The following is a 20292-nucleotide window of genomic DNA, read 5'->3' as shown; positions in this document are numbered from 1 at the left end:
GTATGAGAGAGTGAGAGTGATAACACCAAATTTAACAGACCTGCTCCAAATTCACACCTGAGACCTTGTAGTACTAACAAGTCACATGACACCAGAGAAGGAAAATGTTTACTTGGGCCCAATTTGGACATTTGCACTTAGAGGTGTACTCACTTTTGTTGACAGCAGTTTAGACATTAATGGCTGTGTATGGAGTTATTTTGAGGGGACATCACATTTACACTGTTATACAAGCTGTACACTCACTACTTTACATTGTAGCAAAGTGTCATTTCTTCAGTGTTGTCACATGAAAAGATATAATAAAAAAATAATACAAAAATGTGAGGGGTGTACTCACTTTTGTGAGATACTGTACATGGGCAGTGCTCAGCAGCCTTGCCCAATGCAGTCCCAGTACATAGACAAGACATTTTGCCTTAACCTCTTCCCGCTGGCTGTACGCATATATGCGGTAGTCAGTTTTTAACACCGAGAGGCTGCATATATGCAGCTCTATTTAAACATCTTTTTGTGCTGTGAGCATGCACCCTAAGAGACTGGCAGGTACTGGAAAGCTCCCAATGCATACTTGCAATTGGTAGCTATTTGATCATGTGACCAATATGACAGCCAATCACACAGGTCACGTGATCAGAATGCCCCCCTCCCAGCATTTAGAACCTTCTAAAGGGTCGGGAGGTAGTGGGAAGGGGTTAAAGCAGAACTTCACCCAAAAGGGGAAGTTCCACTTTATATCCAGCCCCCCCCCCCCCCCCCCCCTGCTCTGCTATATATGTTTTTTTTTGTTTTGGTGGGGCGAGCGGGCGGGTACCTAGTTTTGACAGGTACCAGCTCCCACTTCCCCTTGGATCACCAGCCCTAGGCGATCCAAGCAGAAAATCAGTAGCTACAGGATTTGTAATTATTTATTTATTTTATCCTGAGTGAACAACCAGTTTAAGTCCTATGAGGTTAGTTGTGCACTAAAAATGTAGGACATGCGCTGCTTTTTTTCAGCACAGCGTGGTGTGACGCACTTTACCACATGCTATGCATAAAGATAAATGAAAAGCCAAAAGGAAGTAAACAGTGTGATGCATCATTTGTGGTGCATTGGCGTTGCTACCTTCACAACTCACACCATTGGCCACTATTGTGAATGAGCTCTTAGTAACACTTGCTGATTGCTTGCTGAGAAGACTGGCAGTCTGTCAAGATTCTTTTCTCATAGAAGAATATTAAGCTAAGTGTTGTAAACTTTGAAAAGTACTGTAATTTCTTCTTCAAAATGCTTATAGTTACAGAGGTGAATGAGGGATTGTTTTAAAGTGATTCAACTGCTAGAATATATAAATATTATTAGTGTGAACAATCTAGACAACAGTTCACTTTAACCGGTTGCCGACCGCCGCACGACTATATACTGCGGCGGTCAGCCCCGGCCAGGCAGAGTGACGTATCGGTACGTCACTCGCCTGTCACTGACTTGCGAGCCTATCGCGGGCGGGCGCGCGCCCGCCGCGGCTCGTTCACAGACAAGTCAGTGCGTGTGACCGGCGGACTCGATGTCCGCCAGTCACACTGCGATCGCTCCTGTGAAGGGAGAAAGACAGAGCAGCTTGTGTAAACAAGCTGCCTGTCAGTTCTCCCTGTGTAAAAGTGAAGATCTGACCGTTCTACTATGTAGAACGGTTGATCTTTGCTTTTACACCAATAGGAATGTCCCTACACAGTTAGAATCACGCCCCTAGGACACACTTAACCCCTCCCTGTCCAATAAAGTTAACCCCTTCCCTGCCAGTGTCATTTTTGCAGTAACAGTGCATATGTATAGCACTGATTACTGCAGTAATGTCACTGGTAACCCCAAAAGTGTCAAAAATGTCAGTCAAGGGTCCGATCTGTCCGCCGCAATGTCGCAGTACCGAAAAAAAAATCGCAGATCGCCGCCATTACGCGTTAAAAAAAAAACCACCAAAAATGACAAAAATCTTTCCCTTTGTTAGTAAACGCGATAACTTTTGCGCAAACCAATCAAAATACGCTTTTTGCGATTTTTTTTTTACCAAACATAGGTAGCATAAAACAAATTGGCCGAAAAATGTTAAAAAATTTTGATTTTTACTTTTTTTTTTGGGGAATTTCATATAAAAAAATGTGAAAAATATTGTTATTTTTGCAAAATTTACGCTCTTTTTTTGTTTATAGCGTGTGATCAAAAAATCGCACAGGTGATCAAATACCACCAAAAGAAAGCTCTGTTTGTGGGAAAAAAAGGACGTCAAATTCGTTTAGGTACAGCGTCGCACGACCGCGCAATTGTCCGTTAAAGTCACGCAGTAAAAAATCGCAAAAAAACCCCTGGTCCTTTAGCAGCCAAATCCTCCGGGGCTTAAGTGGTTAAAGGACAACTATCATGAGTAATAATATATTTATAGAATATGTAATATGGTCGTTTTTTAAGCTGCTTTTTACAAACTTTTTAGCATTTCTCAATTGCAAAAGAGAAGGTGATAACTATTGGTCTACACTATGTGGACAGTAGAGGGTTGCTTGCGATACATGCGCAATTACTGAAAGCAGGAGGAGTGCTTTAGGAACAATCTGTCTGCTTATAAGTGATAAACATTTAGGATAGGCATATAATGAAACACCATAGTTCACACCATGTGGGGTCACCATCACGTTTATGCCATGCAGTTGTGAAATACTAAAACGTCAGCGTAGTGTCAATAAAAAATGAGAAAAGTCTTAAAGTGATACTAAACACAGACAGTTTAATATGTATTGCCATATATGGATAACGCCACAGTATTTATTTAAAAAAATACTTTTTCTAATAGCCGATATGAAGCAGTCACATGACTTTCCCCAGCAATTTCTGTTCTTCAGGGAAACTTTTGCAGGGGAAGCCTGTATTGAATAAACAAAGGTACACTGTAATCAGGGGTCAAGTCCTGGGGAAAAAAGTGTGGGAACTCACCCAAGATACACCCGCGCCCCCCCCAAAAAAAAAAAAATTTACTCTCATATATTTCACAGAAAATACAATGCAATATTTATTGTAAGGGGTGTGAGGGTGGCACGAGAATGCAAATGTGCAGTGGACTCAATGCTCCACTTACCTGGCACCTCTGAAATCGATGTCCCCAGGCCTGCTCCTTGTGTGCTGGCTGTGTCTGGCTCCTCTGCTGCGTGCTGCTGCCTCGCCTTACCGGTGACTCCACTGATGCTGTCCACACGCTCTGGGCCTTCAAATGCTTAAACATGAAACATTCGTGACAAATTGGCCAAATAAACACATAAACATTAAATATTCCTGACAAAGGGCATCAGTCACGATTCACAAATATTTCATATTTCTGCATTTGAAGGTCCAGAGTGTGTGCAGACAGCATCAGTGGAGTCACCGGTAAGGCGAGGCAGCAGTACGCAGCAAAGGAGCCAGACACAGCCAGCACACAAGGAGCAGGCCTGGGGACATCAATTTTAGAAGTTGCAGGTAAGGTAAGTGGAGCAGTTCAGCTGTAAAATTCTGTCAGCATGTCAGCCACATTGTCATTTTCAGGGGTGTGTGAGTCACACACCCCTGAAAATGACAATGTGGCTGACATGCTGACAGAATTTTACAGTGTGAGGGACAGTATGAGAGGCAAATGTGCAGTGGACTGTGGAGACTCACTGCTCCAGTGACTCACCTCCCACTCCCAGGCAGGCTGCCACACAGCCACAGTGCCACTTTCTAAAGCCAGCCTGTTCCTCTGACTGCTGCAGTTTTCTTCTGGCAGTGTGAGTCCACAATCCACTCACTGCACATTTGCCTCTCATACCAACCTCACACTGTAAAATTCTGTCAGCATGTCAGCCACACTGTCATTTTCAGGAGTGTGTGAGCACACACCCCTGAAAATGACAATGTGGCTGACATGCTGACAGAATGTTACAGTGTGTGAGGGACAGTATGGGAGGCAAATGTGCAGTGAGTGGACTGTGGAGACTCACTGCTCCAGTGACTCACCTCCCAGGCAGGCTGCCACTGCTAAAACCGGCCTGCTCCTCTGACTGCTGGAGTTTTCTTCTTCTGGATGCTGTGGATATGCTGCTGCTCTCTGTCTCTGCTGCTGGCTGCCTTCTTCACCTTGCCTCGCCTCACTCACCGCCGCGCCTCACCAAGCGATCATCGATTCAATGATCCAGTCAGGCCACGCCCACGCCTGTCCATTCCGCGCGCGCTCTAGGCCTGGGCTGGGCCTGTGACTGGCTGGTGGATCTTGTTGCTGGGCAGCTGACTCTCCTGCTCGTGACGTCAGCCGCTGTGCGCTTCCCCCTCCACCGACCTGTTTGCAGAGAGAGACGCCACGATCGGCGAGACGCTGCGGCTGCCTGCCCTGCACTGTAAGCTCTGGCTGGCCTGGTCCTGCAGGAGGTCGGAAGAGCAATGGGAACGGCGTTCCCGCTGTGGAAATAGTGCGGGGACGCCGTTCCCATGCGTTCCTGCAGGACTCGACCCCTGACTGTAATGATATCTAGGGGAAGGTTCTGATAGTCACTGCCAGCTCCATGGCCTCTCTCCAGCCTGTTTCTGTTGTGTTTATGTACAGTTCCTAGAATTACAGAGAGATGATGCCTCCATCAATCAAGATGTGATGTCTCACCTCCATAGTGTAGAGGTGTTTAGTGGGCATGGAGGAAGAGGGAGGGAGTGGGCTATCATTCATCCCTGTGTATATGCCCACATGTGTCACTCTATAGTCACATGGGTTGCTCAAGGAGGAAATTATGATAAGTATAGAAAAACACTGAAAACAGAGCATGCTCACTACCTGTGGCAATGGCTGCTCTGTAGAATCTCCAGCTGTAGCGGGGACACAGTCAGGAAGGAGGGATAGAGAATGGCAGTATAAACCAGGTTTTTGGCAGAATACACAAGACAAATCCTATAGTGATTTAGAGTATGATCAACATGCAGTACATCATTTATTGACAGTTTTCAATGCAAGATTTACTCTCCACTGCTATACTACCTAGAGTAAAAATATATGTACCTCTAGGTATGGGACTCTCTCCCCTCCCTTCCACAATGCATCATTGTGTGCCTATAAGTGGTCCAATTACTGTAATATAAGAACAAAGAGAGAGTCCTAAGTGCTATGTAACTCTGACCAGGTCAATCTAGAAATTACATAGGGCTTTTTCACTTACTTTTTACTCCAGTAAGCAAAGCAGGTAAAAGGAAACTGAAGGTAATTATACATTTTGGCCAAGGAGGGTAAACCTGTTGTTGTGTCCCACATTTGTAAATCACAGATTATTATTGAATATTACCATATTATATGTTTTATAGACATATTCCTTACATAAATAATTTTTTTCCTAGGTTTTCCAGACCAGGCCTTTTCTGGCACTTTTTGTTTACATGTAACAATCAGTTTTTTTGCGTGAAAAGTGACTTAGAATCCCCAAACATTATATATATTTTTAAAGCAGAGGCTCTAGAGAGAAAATTGGTGAGTTTTGCAATTTTTTATGTCCCATTGTATTTGCACAGCGGTTTTTCAAACGCATTTTTTTCTGGAAAAAATACACTTTTTAGAATTTTAATGTAAAAAAACACAATACCTTTACATATACAATACAATACAATACATACCCAATTTTCTATTTTTTTGTAAAATGTAAAAGATGATGTTACGCCAAGTAAATAGATACCAAACATGTCCCGCTTTAAAATTACACACACCCGTGCAACAACACCAAACAACGCAATCTTTCCTATAGATGAAGCTTTAAAAGCCTTTACAGGTTACCACTTTACATTAACAAATGAGGTCTAGTGCTAGAATTACTGTCCATGAGCTGAGATTTGCAGTGATAACTCACATGTGTAGAATAAGTGCTGTTGCGTGCATGTGGGACCAATGCGTGTGTTTGGTTTTGTGCGCAAGCGCGGAGGGATGGACAGGGCACTTTAATTTTTTTTTAATTATTTATTTATTTAATCTTTTTTTTTATTTTTACACTGTTACTTAATTATTTTTTTTAAATAATTTTTAATGCTGTTACAAGGAATGCAAACACCCTTGTGACAGCAATAGGCACGTGACAGGTACTGTTTATGGATAAATCAGGGGTCTATGGTGTTTAAAAGCATTAGATCACACTAAGATCTGTGTTTTGGACTGCTTTGATTTATGAAAATGGTGCCAATGAAATCTGGGTAAACTGGAAGTGATGTCGGATCATCACTTCCGGGTTACCATAGCTGAGAGCCAATCAAAGACGATCCAGGCTTTGTTCAGCTCCCTGATCAGCAAGCGGAAGCGCTGGATGGTCGCTCGGGTCTCCTTCTGGGACAGGAAAGCCCAAGAATGACGCGGGGGTGGAGAAGGTCCCCTCTTACTGCTTGAAAAAAACAATCCAGCAGCTAGGATTGCTTTTGCAAGAGAGCCGACCACTGGCTGTAAACAACGGTACTGGGATTATATCTTCAGCTGCAGGCATCATCCCGGTATAACCACTTGAAGTCCAGCGACATACAGGTACGTTGGTGAGCTTAGTAAAATAGGTATTGATGAGCTGAAATGTATTTTTAGGCATTACCAATATTTACTCCCAAATCCTGCTCTGCTCTCCCCCTCTAGATAAGGTCCCTGCATTGTATATCATTTTTTACCTTGTTACCATAGCCAGAAACAGCTTATATTACCTGATGTGATGTCATCATCAGGCTTGTAAAAGTCTTGCAGAGACAGACGCTGGGAGTTCAGTTCCTATAAAAGTATAGTATGTGAACCCTCACTTTGTATAACAACCTATTCAGTTTAAAATAGAAATGCAAGGCAAAACATATATATTTGGAGGACAGGGTGGCTATGCTACCCTATACCCTATGGTGGAAAGAGGTGCTGCTATGCCTAGTGTGGTCAGGTTAAAATAACAAAGCAGGGGAAGTGAAATTTCACACAAAGGAGAAAATACAAAGAGAATGGGATACAGTAAACCCCCCTCCATTGCGGGGGTTACGTTCCGGACCCAGTCGCGAAAAGTGAAAATCCGCGAAATAGAAAAACCCTATTAAAATGCATTGTAGGCATGTTTTTTTTTTTACTGTCACTGTACGTGTAAAAGCATTTTAAGGTCTTTAAACACACTTTTAAAACAATAGAAACTCATCTAAACACATAAAAGAAACTGAGAGACATAGCAAGAGCTATGGAAAACACAAAAATATTTCATTTTTAATGATTTATATAGTAAAATAACATTACAAAAAAAACGCAATATAACGGGACCGCAAAAACTGAACCGTGATGGAGCGGGGGTTTACTGTACTTTTTAAACACAGGTACCTGGCACTACATTCACATATCAGTAACATACACTTTAATGTAGGCAGTAGGCACCCCTTACCCCATAATTAGTATCCCAAGAGGCCTTTTCCTCTGCACAGTGTATGGGCTGGCTGTTTGGAGTCAAGGCAGCAGCATGGTTTTTGCTACGAAAGAAATTAATGTACAGTATGGATATAGAGTGGGGTATAGGTGAAATTCTGGTGTCCCACAGACAGGGATGATAATGCTGGTTGGGATTTCTGTGTGGAAAAAGCTCTGATTTCTCAATCCAAACAGAAATTTAGGATCTCACTGAATTTCTGGCAGATTAAGATGTATTTTTCTTTACCCGCAGTGTTTTTAAAGAGATGAAACTTGTAGAAATGTGTTGGAGAGATGAATTTAAAAGGTTTTTTTTTTTTTGGCTTGACGTACACTTTAAGCTCCCTGGCGGTATGATTCTGTCAGGAATTCTGTTCCAAAAGCGGTACAATTCTTTTCATGGAAATTTGGCGTTATGTATTATAGGCCTACAATTCTTAGTAATTACTGACTTAAACCTGACCAAAACAAGAGTCTAGTAGACATCCCAGATGTGATAAATTTGAAACACAAACAAGTGAATTATAATCGAATCAATAATATTATTTTATTATTTAATATATAATATATATAATAAAATTATATTATTGAATAGATTATAATTCATGCGTTATATATTATATATATATGTGTGTATATATATATATATATATATATATGTGTGTATATAGATATATATATATATATATATATATATATATATATGTGTATATATATATATATATATATATATAAAACGCATGAATTATAATCGAATCAATAATATAATTTTATATATATATATATATATGTGTGTGTGTGTATAGGTATATATATATATATATATATATATATATATATGCATATATATATATATGCATATATATATATATATATGCATACATATATATATATATATATATATATATATATATATATATATATATGCATATATAATATAAAATGTGTTATGTGTTTTGTGCAACGTTTTTTTTTTTTTTTTTTTTTTAATTTCCCTCCCTAGTTCCGCTCCCATGCAGCATTGCTGCTGCAGGGAACGGAACTAGGAAGTCCTCCTACCGACAGACGAGCGGCGGAGATCTCACTGGCGGTCACAGCAATGAGAGCTCATCGCTGGATCGCCAGGATAAGGTAAGAGAAGCTCCGCTGCGCTGTCTGCACGCTCTGCCCATTGACCCCGAGCGTGACTCGGGGATACCGCTAATAGCAGAAAATTCCTACCCCGAGTCATGCTCGGGGATACCGCTAAGGCGGTTAATTAAAGGAGAAGTATGGCCAAAGCTTTTTTGACCATACTTCTACTAAAGTAAAGGCAGAAGGTTGTTTTATCATTCTATGCATTAAAAAGCCTTCTGTGTGTAGCAGCCTCCCCAGCACCCTCTAATACTTACCTGTGCCCCATCTCTATCCAGCATGTCCACAAGTCCCTCGGCCGTCTGGGACTCTCCCTTCTGATTGGCTGAGACACAGACGCCATTGGTTTCTGTGGTTGTCAATCAAAGTCTGTAAGCTATTAAGGAGAAAGAGGGGGCGGGCCCGAACGGCAGCTCAGTATCTAAATGGATACACAGAGCTGCGGCTCAGCTCCTGTGCCCCCATTGCAAGCTGCTTGCTGTGGGGGGCACTCAATAAGAGGGAGGGGCCAGGAGCAGCAACGAGGGACCCAAGAAGCGGAGGATCCAGGCTGCCCTGTGCAAAACCAACTGCACAGAGGAGGTAAGTATAACATGTTTGTTATTAAAAAAAAAGGAGACTTTACAATTACTTAAAGTCTTCAGATGAATTCAGAAAAGCATGCTTTATTTTCACAGCATCTCATAACTTTGTTTTTGTTTCCTCCTCTTCTAATGGCAGATATCCCAAAACTGTGGAGAGCACAGACAAAATAGAGACTACTACAGAAAAGAGTGTCTTGAACCTGCCAACTGCTCTTGCACTTATAAGAGATAATGAACTTCCTCAGGCTAGTGCCTCTTCTTCATCAGAGATACCTCAGTCCACAGCAAGTTTAGCGAGAATTGGTCAGAGCTCCCAAAATCTCCCTCCAACTCAGGATGACGAAACCTCCAATGTAGCACTTAAACCTTCGGAAAACACTGTCCCAGAATACAAACCCACCTATAACCATATCAGTACAACTATAATGTCTCCTGAGGATGTCAAGTCTCAGGAGTTGGCCAAGGAGATTGTAGTAGAGGACAAGTCCCTGGCTGATATTTTGGATCCAGAGTGTAAGATGAAAACAACAATGGATTTGATGGGGGAGCTGTTTTTGAGAAGCCCCAGTGCTTTAAGGGAGAGAAGCAAAAGCCAGATCAAAGACAAGATGAAGTCAGATGATTTGTCATCAGCACGTAACGGAAAGTAAGTGTTTTTACCGAGGTATTTTTATACTCAGCTCGTTCTACAGATTTGTAAATTTTTATTTCACTTTTCTTTGTTCATCTTTATTAAAAAATTGCCAATGAAGTGTTGCTAGATGAAAACAAACTGTGCAGCTTTGACCAAGGTTGCTATAGATGTAGGCCATTTACCTACCTTGTGAAGCCTGACTAGAAAACTCCTAGGACGTTTCCAAGGATGTTGCTAAGAGATGCATACCTTCACTATCACAGGAGTGAGCTCTTTCTCTGATCCAAAACCCTCACATGTGCTTTCTCTCTATTGATGCAGTAGCTTTTGGCTCAATGTGTGAGAGCTCACTCCTGTGAGGGTGAAGGTGTACAGTAACGGCTAGGCGTCTTTTAGCAACAGCCTTAGCAGTGTCCTAGGAGTTTTCCAGTCAGACTTCAAGAGGTATGTAAATGGCCTACACCTATAGCAAGGGCATTATCTAATTTTGGTCAAAGATGCACAGCTTGTTTTTATCTCCAGACGGCCCTTAGCTGGCATTTTTTTTGGTAAAGGTGAACTAACCCTTTAACCCAGAGGTATCAACCTTGGCACTCCAGCTGTGCTAAAAATACAAATCCCATCATGCCTCAGCCTTGGGGAGACATGCCTGTGGCTGTCAGAGACTTGCAGTGCCTCATGGGACTTGCAGTTCTAAAACAGCTGGAGTGCCAAGGTTGCCTACCCCTGCTTTAGCCAATGATCAGTCATTTATTTTCACAGTATTAAATGCATGTGTAGCACAGTTTATATTTCATGTGATACAGTATCTCACAAAAGTGAGTACACCACTCACATTTTTGTAAATATTTTATTATATATTTTCATGTTACAACACTGAAGAAATGACACTTTGCTACAATGTAAAGTAGTAAGTGTACAGCTTGTATAACAGTGTAAATTAGCTGTCTCCTCAAAAAAACTCAACACACAGCCATTAATGTCTAAACAGCTTGCAACATAAGTGAGTACACCCCTAAGCGAACATGTCCAAATTGCACCCAATTAGCCCTTTTCCCTACCTGGTGTCATGTGACTCATTAGTGTTACAAGGTCTCAGGTTTGAATGGGGAGCAGGTGTGTTAAATTTGGTGTTATCACTCTCACTCTCTCATACTGTTCACTGGAACTTCAACATGGCACCTCATGGCAAAGAACTCTCTGAGGATCTGAAAAAAAAAGAATTGTTGCTTCACATAAAGATGGTCTAGGCTATAAGAAGATTGCCAAGACCCTAAAACTGAGCTGCAGCACGGTGGCCAAGACCATACAGCGGTTTAACAGGACAGGTTCCACTCAGAACAGGCCTCGCCATGGTCAACCAAAGAGGTTGAGTGCACATGCTTAGCGTCATATCCAGAGGTTGTCTTTGGGAAATAGACGTATGAGTGCTGCCAACATTGCTGCAGAGGTTGAAGAGGTGGGGGGTCAGCCTGTCAGTGCTCAGACCATACGCCACACACTGCATCAAATTGGTGTGCATGGCTATCATCCCAGAAGGAAGCCTCTTCTAAAGATGATGCACGAGAAAGCCCGCAAACAGTTTGCTGAAGACAAGCAGACTAAGGATATGGATTACTGGAACCATGTCTTGTGGTCTGATGAGACCAAGGTAAACTTATTTGGTTCAGATTGTGTCAATCATGTGTGGTGGCAACCAGGTTAGGAGTACAAAGACAAGTGTGTCTTGCCTACAGTCAAGCATGGTGGTGGGAGTGTCATGGTCAGGGGCTGCTGCTACTGGGGAGCTACAGTTCATTGACGGAACCATGAATGCCAACATGTACTGTGACATACTGAAGCAGAGTATGATCCCCTCCCTTTGGAGACTGAGCCGCAGAGCAGTATTGCAACATGATAACAACCCTAAACAAACCTCCAAGATGACCACTGCCTTGCTAAAGAAGCTGAGGGTAAAGGTATGGACTGGCTGAGCATCCTCAAATGCAAGGTGGAGGAGCCCAAGGTCTCTAACATCCACCAGCTCTGTAATTTTGTCATGGATGAGTGGAAAAGGACTCCAGTGGCAACCTGTAAAGCTCTGGTGAACTCCATGCCCAAGAGCGTTAAGGCAGTGCTAGAAAATAATGGTGGCCACACAAAATATTGAAACTTTGGGCCCATTTTGGATATTTTAACTTAGGGGTGTACTCACTTTTGTTGCCAGCGGTTTAGACATTAATGGCTCTGTGTTGAGTTCTTTTGAGGGGACAACAAATTAACACTGTTATACAAGCTGTACACTCACTACTTTACATTGTAGAAAAGTGTCAAAGATATAACACAATGTTCACAAAAACGTGAGGGGTGTACTCACTTATGTGAGATACTGTATATGCGTGTAATGAATATGTACTACAAAGGTTTAATGCTTATCTCCTCAACATGCAAAGGCACAGTTACGGTTTACAATACATTCATTAGTAGTGTATTGTACCATATTACATATTACATATGGATATTTAGGCCCCTTTCACACATGCGGATCGTTCAGATCCGCCTGTCAGTTTTTTAGGCGGATCTGAACGGATGCCCCATGCATCTCTATATGGCAGCGGATGTCAGCGGAGACATGTTCGCTAACATCCAATCTGATCCTGTCCGTCAAATCTGGAAGGATGGAAACCCTATTTTCCATCCGTCTGGCGGATCGGATTGGATCGGATGGGATGAGAACGGACAGGTGGGGACCTGACAGCTCCGTCTCCGCACACAGAGCGGAGACGGAGCTGCCATCCGCCTGCTCAGCGGGGGATTGGCAGATCGATCCCCCGCTGAGAAAAATGGAGTCCGCCGACGGAGCTGACAGTGTGAAAGGGGCCTAATAGGAAAAGAAAATTGTAAGTGATACCTTTTGTGTGGCTACCTGAAAAGATTTTGGGGTGCAAGTTTTTTAAAACACTTTGCTACCTTCTTCAAGAATCTAACTTCAACATATTCAGTTAACCTCCTTCCGCCGGCCGCGCGCATATATGTGGCCTCTTGGCAGGTGGGCTTTAAGAGTCTACATAAATGTGGCCATGTGTAAACACAAAACTGTGCTGAGAACGCACGCTCCCAGCACAGTCACTGGCGGGCCCTGGAAAGCTCCTGATGCATATTTGCGATCGGGAGTTTTCCGAACATGTGACTGCTGTGACAGCCATTCACAGCGGTCACATGACCCAAATGCCCACCTCTGCCTCCCAACATCTTGAAGTTCTTAAAAGACCGGGAGGCAGCGATGGTAAGGGGTTTAACTGTCAAAACAAACCTGGAAGCTGATTGGTTTCTATGCAGAGCTGCACCAGTTTTTGCACTCTCCAGTTTAACTAAATCAACGTATGTACATTCTGATTCTTCTCATTCCGTTTGTGTCTTAAAGTGCCTCATTAGCTTCATGATCTTCAATATCATAGTCAGGTCTGAAGAAATGTTCTGTCATGGAAAGATCAATTCCTTTAGGCCCCTTTCACATGGGCTTTACGATCAGGTCCGCCTGTCAGTTTTTAAGGCGGACCTGATCAGATGCTCCATGCGCCCATATGGAGCAGTGGATGTCAGCGGTGAAATCTAGACGGACGGAAACCCTATTTTCCATCCATCTGGAGGATCAGATCGGATAGGATTGGATGAAAATGGACAGGCGGTCCGTTTCATCCGATCTCCCATAGAGGAGAGCGGGGATCTGACAGGTCCGTCTCTGCAAAGTAAGCGGAGACGGACATGTCATCCGCTTGCTCAGCGGGGATCGGCGGATCGATCCCCACTGAGCAAAAACAGAGTCCTCCGGGCGGAAAGCCTGTGTGAAAGGACTCTTAGTCTTTCTCTTTACGTGACTTTAAAATCTGTCTAAGCATTCAGTATACATAAACTCTAAATCTCTATTTAAAACTGCCTTATCTTACAGTAATTCTTAACTTGATTTGCCAAGATGGAAAGAGTTAGGCTAGGTTCACACTTGTGCCGGTGGTTGCCGCTGCTGGACCGCACCTGTACCCGCACCCACAACCACCTGCAGAGAAAAATGTGCTTTTGCTCAGAAGATGATTGTGGGTATAATTAATCTTAATGGCACCCCATTGCGCTGGAAACTGCACTATGTGGCTTTTCTGTGGCCAGGTTTTCTGTTTAAAATGAATGGGCTGCTGTGCACAAGCAAATGCAGCCAAGGGGAAACCACATACAGTATATGTGAACCAAGCCTTAGGGTTGTGTTGTTGCTATTTCATATTTATATTATAAAAATATAAATGTAAAAAAGAAACCTACCTGCTGTAAAACAGAGCTTCACTTGACCGCTTAAGCCTGGCACACACTAATAGTTTTTTTTGGTTCAACCTTGGCTTGAACTAAAAAAAAACTGACCGCTCCAGGCAGAGCCGCTGTACTAACAATCTGACGTTAATAAAGCAATCTCCCCGCTGAGCTGTTGTGTTCTGACAGGGGGATGGCCCCCCGTCAGAACACTCCGGTCAGCGCTCTCCACCATAGGCTGAGAGCACTGATCGGGAGCCGGTCGGCTGCTGATTTTCCAGCATGCTTGTCCGACAGAAGCGGGCCAAACAGCCGGACTGGCTGACATACACACGAGCCAAATGTCAGCCAGTTTTTATTGAACCGGCTTATGTGTCCTGACATTCGGACCGTGCATGCGGGGCTTTAGGCTGGCCATAGATGGAGCAAATTTGTTTCCTGCAACCACGGGTTCCAGGGAAGAAATTTGTTCGGCTCATCCATCGACACAGACAGTGTTGTCAGGGGAATTCCTCCCCTCAGAGCCATTGTTTTCTCCCAGTGGGGGGGGGGGGGGTATGGGTTGTATGGGGAGTGATTATTGCTAGCGGCTATAACAGTCACTAGCAAATAATTGCATGGTAAATACAGCAGGCTGGTTGTACCCAAAGTGAAAAACAAAAGATCTTTCTCCTATACGGCTATATAAATGTAATGAATTGGAGCAAAAGGGGGGGGGACAAAAGATCACCCCCTAGAAATGCTCTCTATACCACCTATCAACAATGGACACAAAATGTATTTAAAAAAAAAACTTTATTGATTGAAAAAATGATACGATCAACCTGGGAACATTCAGCCTGCCTATGCATACATGGTTCAAATCTTGGCCGGCTCCTGCTGTACCGGCCAAGTTTCACACTGTCTATGGCCCGCTTTAGGACACCATAGCATTTTCATAAGCTGTTTTAGAACATCATTCCAGGCCTCATTACATTGACCTTTTTTCCCTGGGTAGGCCATGTGTGATTACCCTATTTGTGCATTTATTAAAAGGGCTATGTAATCTCTACTGTGTATTTGTTGATGTCTGTATATTTGTTAATGGCTTGTTATCATTGGAGGATTATTATTCAACATTACTGTTTAGTTCTGCTATGATTTTTACATCTGTCAATTATTACTGTAATCATTTACGTTCCGAAAACATTGTATGACACCAATAAGTAAATGCCTGGAGAAATAGATGTGAATGTAATGCTAATGGCGCCACCTTGTGGTAGATGAAAGTGCGCTTTTTATACTGCAGCTCAATTAGCAATATTTTTAATCCTCGGGATATTATTATTATACAATATACAATAATTAAGCTGTGTTCAAATCATTCTTCAAATCCTTTTCTAGTTAAAAACTTGAAATTATTTCAATTTATAACTTCCTGTATTTTTCTCTATGGTAGGATATAGATACACTATATTGTCAAAAGTATTGGGACCCCTGCCTTTACACCCACATGAACTTTAATGCAAGGTCCATAAAGACGTGGATGGGCGAGTTTGGGGTGGAGGAACATGACCTCAACCCAATAGAACACCTTTGGGATGAATTAGAGTGGAGACTGCGAGCCAGGCTTTTTCGTCCACATCAGTGCCTGACCTCAAAAATGTGCTTCAGAAAGAATAGACAAACATTCCCATAGACACACTCCTAATCCTTGTGGAAAACCTTCCCAGAAGAGTTGAAGTTGTTTTAGCTTCAAAGGGTGGGCCAACTCAATATTAAACCCTACGGACTAAGACTGGGATGCCATTAAAGTTCATGTGCGTGTAAAGGCAGGTGTCCCAATACTTTTGACAATATAGTGTATATAGCATACAGGAATTATAAAGTGTGGAGTGGACGAACTCTTTTACAAGAGACAATTTTGGTCTGGTTGCTATAGGTTACTGTTCTTGGCCTATCATCACTGCTCTGTGCAATGCCTGCATGGATTAGACTGTGCAAGGAGCTATACTTTTTCTGAAACAAGTATTTATTGGCTCATATATTGAATTAATGAATGTTTTTGTTTGGCAATGTTACAGGAGTGAGAAGAAAAACTCTACAGAGAATGTATTGAGCTCCTCCATCCATTACTCCATGTCTGCTTCTAAGGCTGAACTCCTGAGAAAAATCACAGATATACACACAAAATCAGAGGGAAAAGATGAAGTAAATGGAAAGAAGGTAAACTGTTTTTTTTTTTGTACCTAGTATTCATTAAGTAGCTTTTGTTTTCCTACCTGCCTGTAGCATAGGCTCATAATAATTATGTGGGGCCCACCTATGTGCAGTGGTGGGATTCAAAAATTTTAGTAACCAGTTCCGACTTTCCCAGCAGAATGACCAGCGTGCCCCCTTTCAATGCACAGTGACCAGCGTTCCCCCTTTCAATGCAGAGAGACCAGCGTGCCCCCCTTTCAATGCACAGTGACCAGTGTGCCCCCTTTTAATGCACAGTGACCAGTGTACATGCCCCCTTGAATGCACAGTGACCAGAGTGCCCCCTTTCAATGCAGAGAGACCAGCGTGCCCCCTTTCAATGCAGTGACCAGTGTACATGCCCCCTTTCAATGCACAGTGACCAGTGTACATGCCCCCTTCAATGCACAGTGACCAGAGTGCCCCCTTTCAATGCAGAGAGACCAGCGTGCCCCCTTTCAATGCAGTGACCAGTGTACATGCCCCCTTTAATGCACAGTGACCAGCGTGCCCCCCTTTCAATGCAGAGAGACCAGCGTGCCCCCTTTCAATGACCAGTGACCAGCATGCCCCCTTTTAATGCACAGTGACCAGCGCTGCGTGCCCCCCTTTCAATGCACAGTGACCAGCGTGCCCCCCTTTCAATGCAGAGAGACCAGCGTGCCCCCCTTTCAATGCACAGTGACCAGTGTGCCCCCTTTTAATGCACAGTGACCAGTGTACATGCCCCCTTGAATGCACAGTGACCAGAGTGCCCCCTTTCAATGCAGAGAGACCAGCGTGCCCCCTTTCAATGCAGTGACCAGTGTACATGCCCCCTTTCAATGCACAGTGACCAGTGTACATGCCCCCTTCAATGCACAGTGACCAGAGTGCCCCCTTTCAATGCAGAGAGACCAGCGTGCCCCCTTTCAATGCAGTGACCAGTGTACATGCCCCCTTTAATGCACAGTGACCAGCGTGCCCCCCTTTCAATGCAGAGAGACCAGCGTGCCCCCTTTCAATGACCAGTGACCAGCATGCCCCCTTTTAATGCACAGTGACCAGCGCTGCGTGCCCCCCTTTCAATGCACAGTGACCAGCGTGCCCCCCTTTCAATGCAGAGAGACCAGCGTGCCCCCCTTTCAATGCACAGTGACCACAGCATTGCCCCCAATGATTGCAGAGTGCCAGCCACAGCATTGCCCCCAATGATTGCAGAGTGCCAGCCACAGCATTGCCCCCAATGATTGCAGAGTGCCAGCCACAGCATTGCCCCCAATGATTGCAGAGTGCCAGCCACAGCATTGCCCCCAATGATTGCAGAGTGCCAGCCACAGCATTGCCCCTAATGATTGCAGAGTGCCAGCCACAGCATTGCCCCTAATGATTGCAGAGTGCCAGCCAGAGTATTGCCCCCAATTGCAGAGCGCCAGCCACAGCATTGCCCCCAATTGCAGAGTGCCAGCCCCAGCATTGCCCCAAATTGCAGAGCGCCAGCCAGAGTATTGCCCCCAATTGCAGAGCGCCAGCCACAGCATTGCCCCCAATTGCAGAGCGCCAGCCACAGCATTGCCCCAAATTGCAGAGTGCCAGCCACAACATTGCCCCCAATTGCAGAGTGCCAGCCAGAGTATTGCCCCCAATTGCAGAGTGCCAGCCACAACATTGCCCCCAATTGCAGAGTGCCAGCCACAACATTGCCCCCAATTGCAGAGCGCCAGCCACAACATTGCCCCCAATTGCAGAGTGCCAGCCAGAGTATTGCCCCCAATTGCAGAGTGCCAGCCACAACATTGCCCCCAATTGCAGAGTGCCAGCCACAACATTGCCCCCAATTGCAGAGTGGCAGCCAGAGTATTGCCCCCAATTGCAGAGTGCCAGCCAGAGTATTGCCCCCAATTGCAGAGTGCCAGCGATCCCCCCCCCGCGAGACCCATGCACTTACCTCATGGACGGTCTCGCAGTCGGCTCCCCGCGTCTCCGAGTCCTCCCGCGGCGCCTCCTCCTCGTCCAATGGCACGGTGTTTGCCTTTCGGCCAATCAGGAAGCGGGAGGACCCGCTCCCTGATTGGCCAGGAGGAGGATCATGTGACAATAGCTAATTCTCATTCGCTATTGTCACAGAATGGGCGGGGAGGAGCGCACTGCTCCACCCCCCCGGCCGCCACGTCTGTCCGAGCGCGGGACATTCAATTGTCCTGCGCTTCCTCAGACGCGCAGAGGGATTCAGCCGGTTCTGCGAACTTGCAGAAAGTTAGCAACTGGTTCTATGGAACCGGTGCGAACCGGCTGAATCCCACCACTGCCTATGTGCCTATTCATTTTTCTCTTGTGCATTGATGCTAGTGGTGTTAAAGAGGAACTAAGCTCTGGGGAAAGAGTTTCAGGAGAGATCATAAATAGTGCCTAAAGGCTCTGTTGAAGATCTCCTTAACCTCCCTGTCGGTATGATTCTTTCCAATTTGAGGTGCTGAAAGCGGTACAATTATTTTGCTAGTAATTCTTAAGGACGAGCAGCCCAAACCAACGATTTACATATGATTTTTTTTTACTGTGCGTTCTTCTTTATAACATCTTGGGTATGATAAAGTTTGAAACACAAAATCAAAAATTATAATATATGTATATATATATATATATATATATATATATTGATATATAGATATATATTGATATATATATATATTGATATATGTGTATATCTATATATATATCTATATATAAATATATATAAAGTACAGTAAAACTGCAGGAAAGGGCACTGGGGGGCAAACTAATATCATTTTATTTTATTTTGCAATGAAATCAGTGTGTTTGTGTTTTTTACTTTTCAAATTTGCCGCCGGTTCCAACCCCCTGCGAGCGTCACGTCGCAGGAGACAGAAGCCGGGGCTCACAAGCATCGGGCGGAAGATCCAGCCGCCATATGCCGAAGGGACACATCGCTGGATCCCGGTGACAAGGTAACTAGCCTCTTCCAGGATCCAGTGATGCTCCCTGGCGGTACCCCGAGTGTGGCTCGGGGTTACCGCTTATGGCAGTGAAATCCCACCCCGAGCCACACTCGGGAATACCGCCAGGGAGGTTAAAGTGGGGTTCCAGACATTTTTTGCTTACTAAAAGTCAGCAGCTGCAAAAAGTGTAGCTGCTGCCTTTTAATAAACAGCCATTCACCTGTCCCATGATCCAGCGGTGTAGTCACCCCAGCCGTTATCTCCTTGTATCCTCCCTCAGCATCTCTGCTATGGGCACCCAACTGTGACAGCTTGCAGCTTGCACATAATTATGTGGATTTTGTGCACAGAGAACTGCACTCTGTGACTGGTCCCAAAGTCTTCTAGGACCTGTCATGTGTCCCTAAAGACTTTGGGAAGGAGACCTTCCACTTCCGATCGCCTAAGGCAAAGCATGCCAGTCCGGCTGTTTGGCCGGCTTCTGTCAGCCTCCTCAGCTGAGACCGGGCGCTTTTGTTCTAAGGTAAGTATTTCATAATGAGCTAGTATATATACGATGCACACTAGCACATTATGCTATGGTCTTGCAGGGTTTTTTTTTTGTGGGGGGGGTCGGTTTCAGCAGTTTACTAGCGCTTTATAGAAATTTTATACCAAAGCAAAGCATGTGTGAATGTGCTTAATAGAATTAGCCATTTCCAAATCATGCCACAGATAATTTGGGGATGTGAAGCTGAGCCTGTTCACCAATTTACTTTCCTAAAAATATGTTGTATAGGAGCCAAGGATTGTCTGTTTACAACAGAAGCTCCTCATTAAACATAATTTTAGTAGTGTTTTCTTTTTTGAGAACAATTTATCCCCACCTTGTGACTAAAGACCAGATCTTGATCTGTTTATGTCTCCCTAGCATGTGGGTAGGAAATGTAAGGCTCAGCAGGAACCAGCCGAGATTCCAATCATGTATGGGAAGGCTGAATGTACCCAAGGTCATTGATCAACTTGGGTACAACCACACATGATTATCATTAGTGACTGGTATAGCCGCTAGCAAAAATCACTGTCTTCTCCCAGCAGGGACGGATTCCCCTGCC

General features: G+C 44.1%; 1 protein-coding gene across 2 annotated transcripts in view; it reads left to right on the top strand.

Moving 5' to 3' along the window:
• SHROOM3 (shroom family member 3) overlaps positions 1-20292 on the top strand; it is a 565109-nt gene that overhangs the window by 530474 nt on the left and 14343 nt on the right. The window contains exons 9-10 of one of the 2 annotated variants that reach the window (XM_082260159.1): positions 9270-9779; positions 16106-16247. In XM_082260159.1, the coding sequence (XP_082116285.1) occupies positions 9270-9779; positions 16106-16247 (652 nt within the window). Of the gene's footprint in view, positions 1-9269; positions 9786-16105; positions 16248-20292 lie in introns of those variants that run through there. The other variant, XM_082260158.1, reaches the window with a different exon arrangement.

Source organism: Pelophylax lessonae (assembly GCF_965119305.1).
Source record: "Pelophylax lessonae genome assembly, chromosome: 1".
In the NCBI taxonomy this organism is placed as follows: domain Eukaryota; kingdom Metazoa; phylum Chordata; class Amphibia; order Anura; family Ranidae; genus Pelophylax; species Pelophylax lessonae.
Note: the sequence above shows the minus strand (reverse complement) of the source record. Positions and strands in the feature narration are given on the sequence as shown.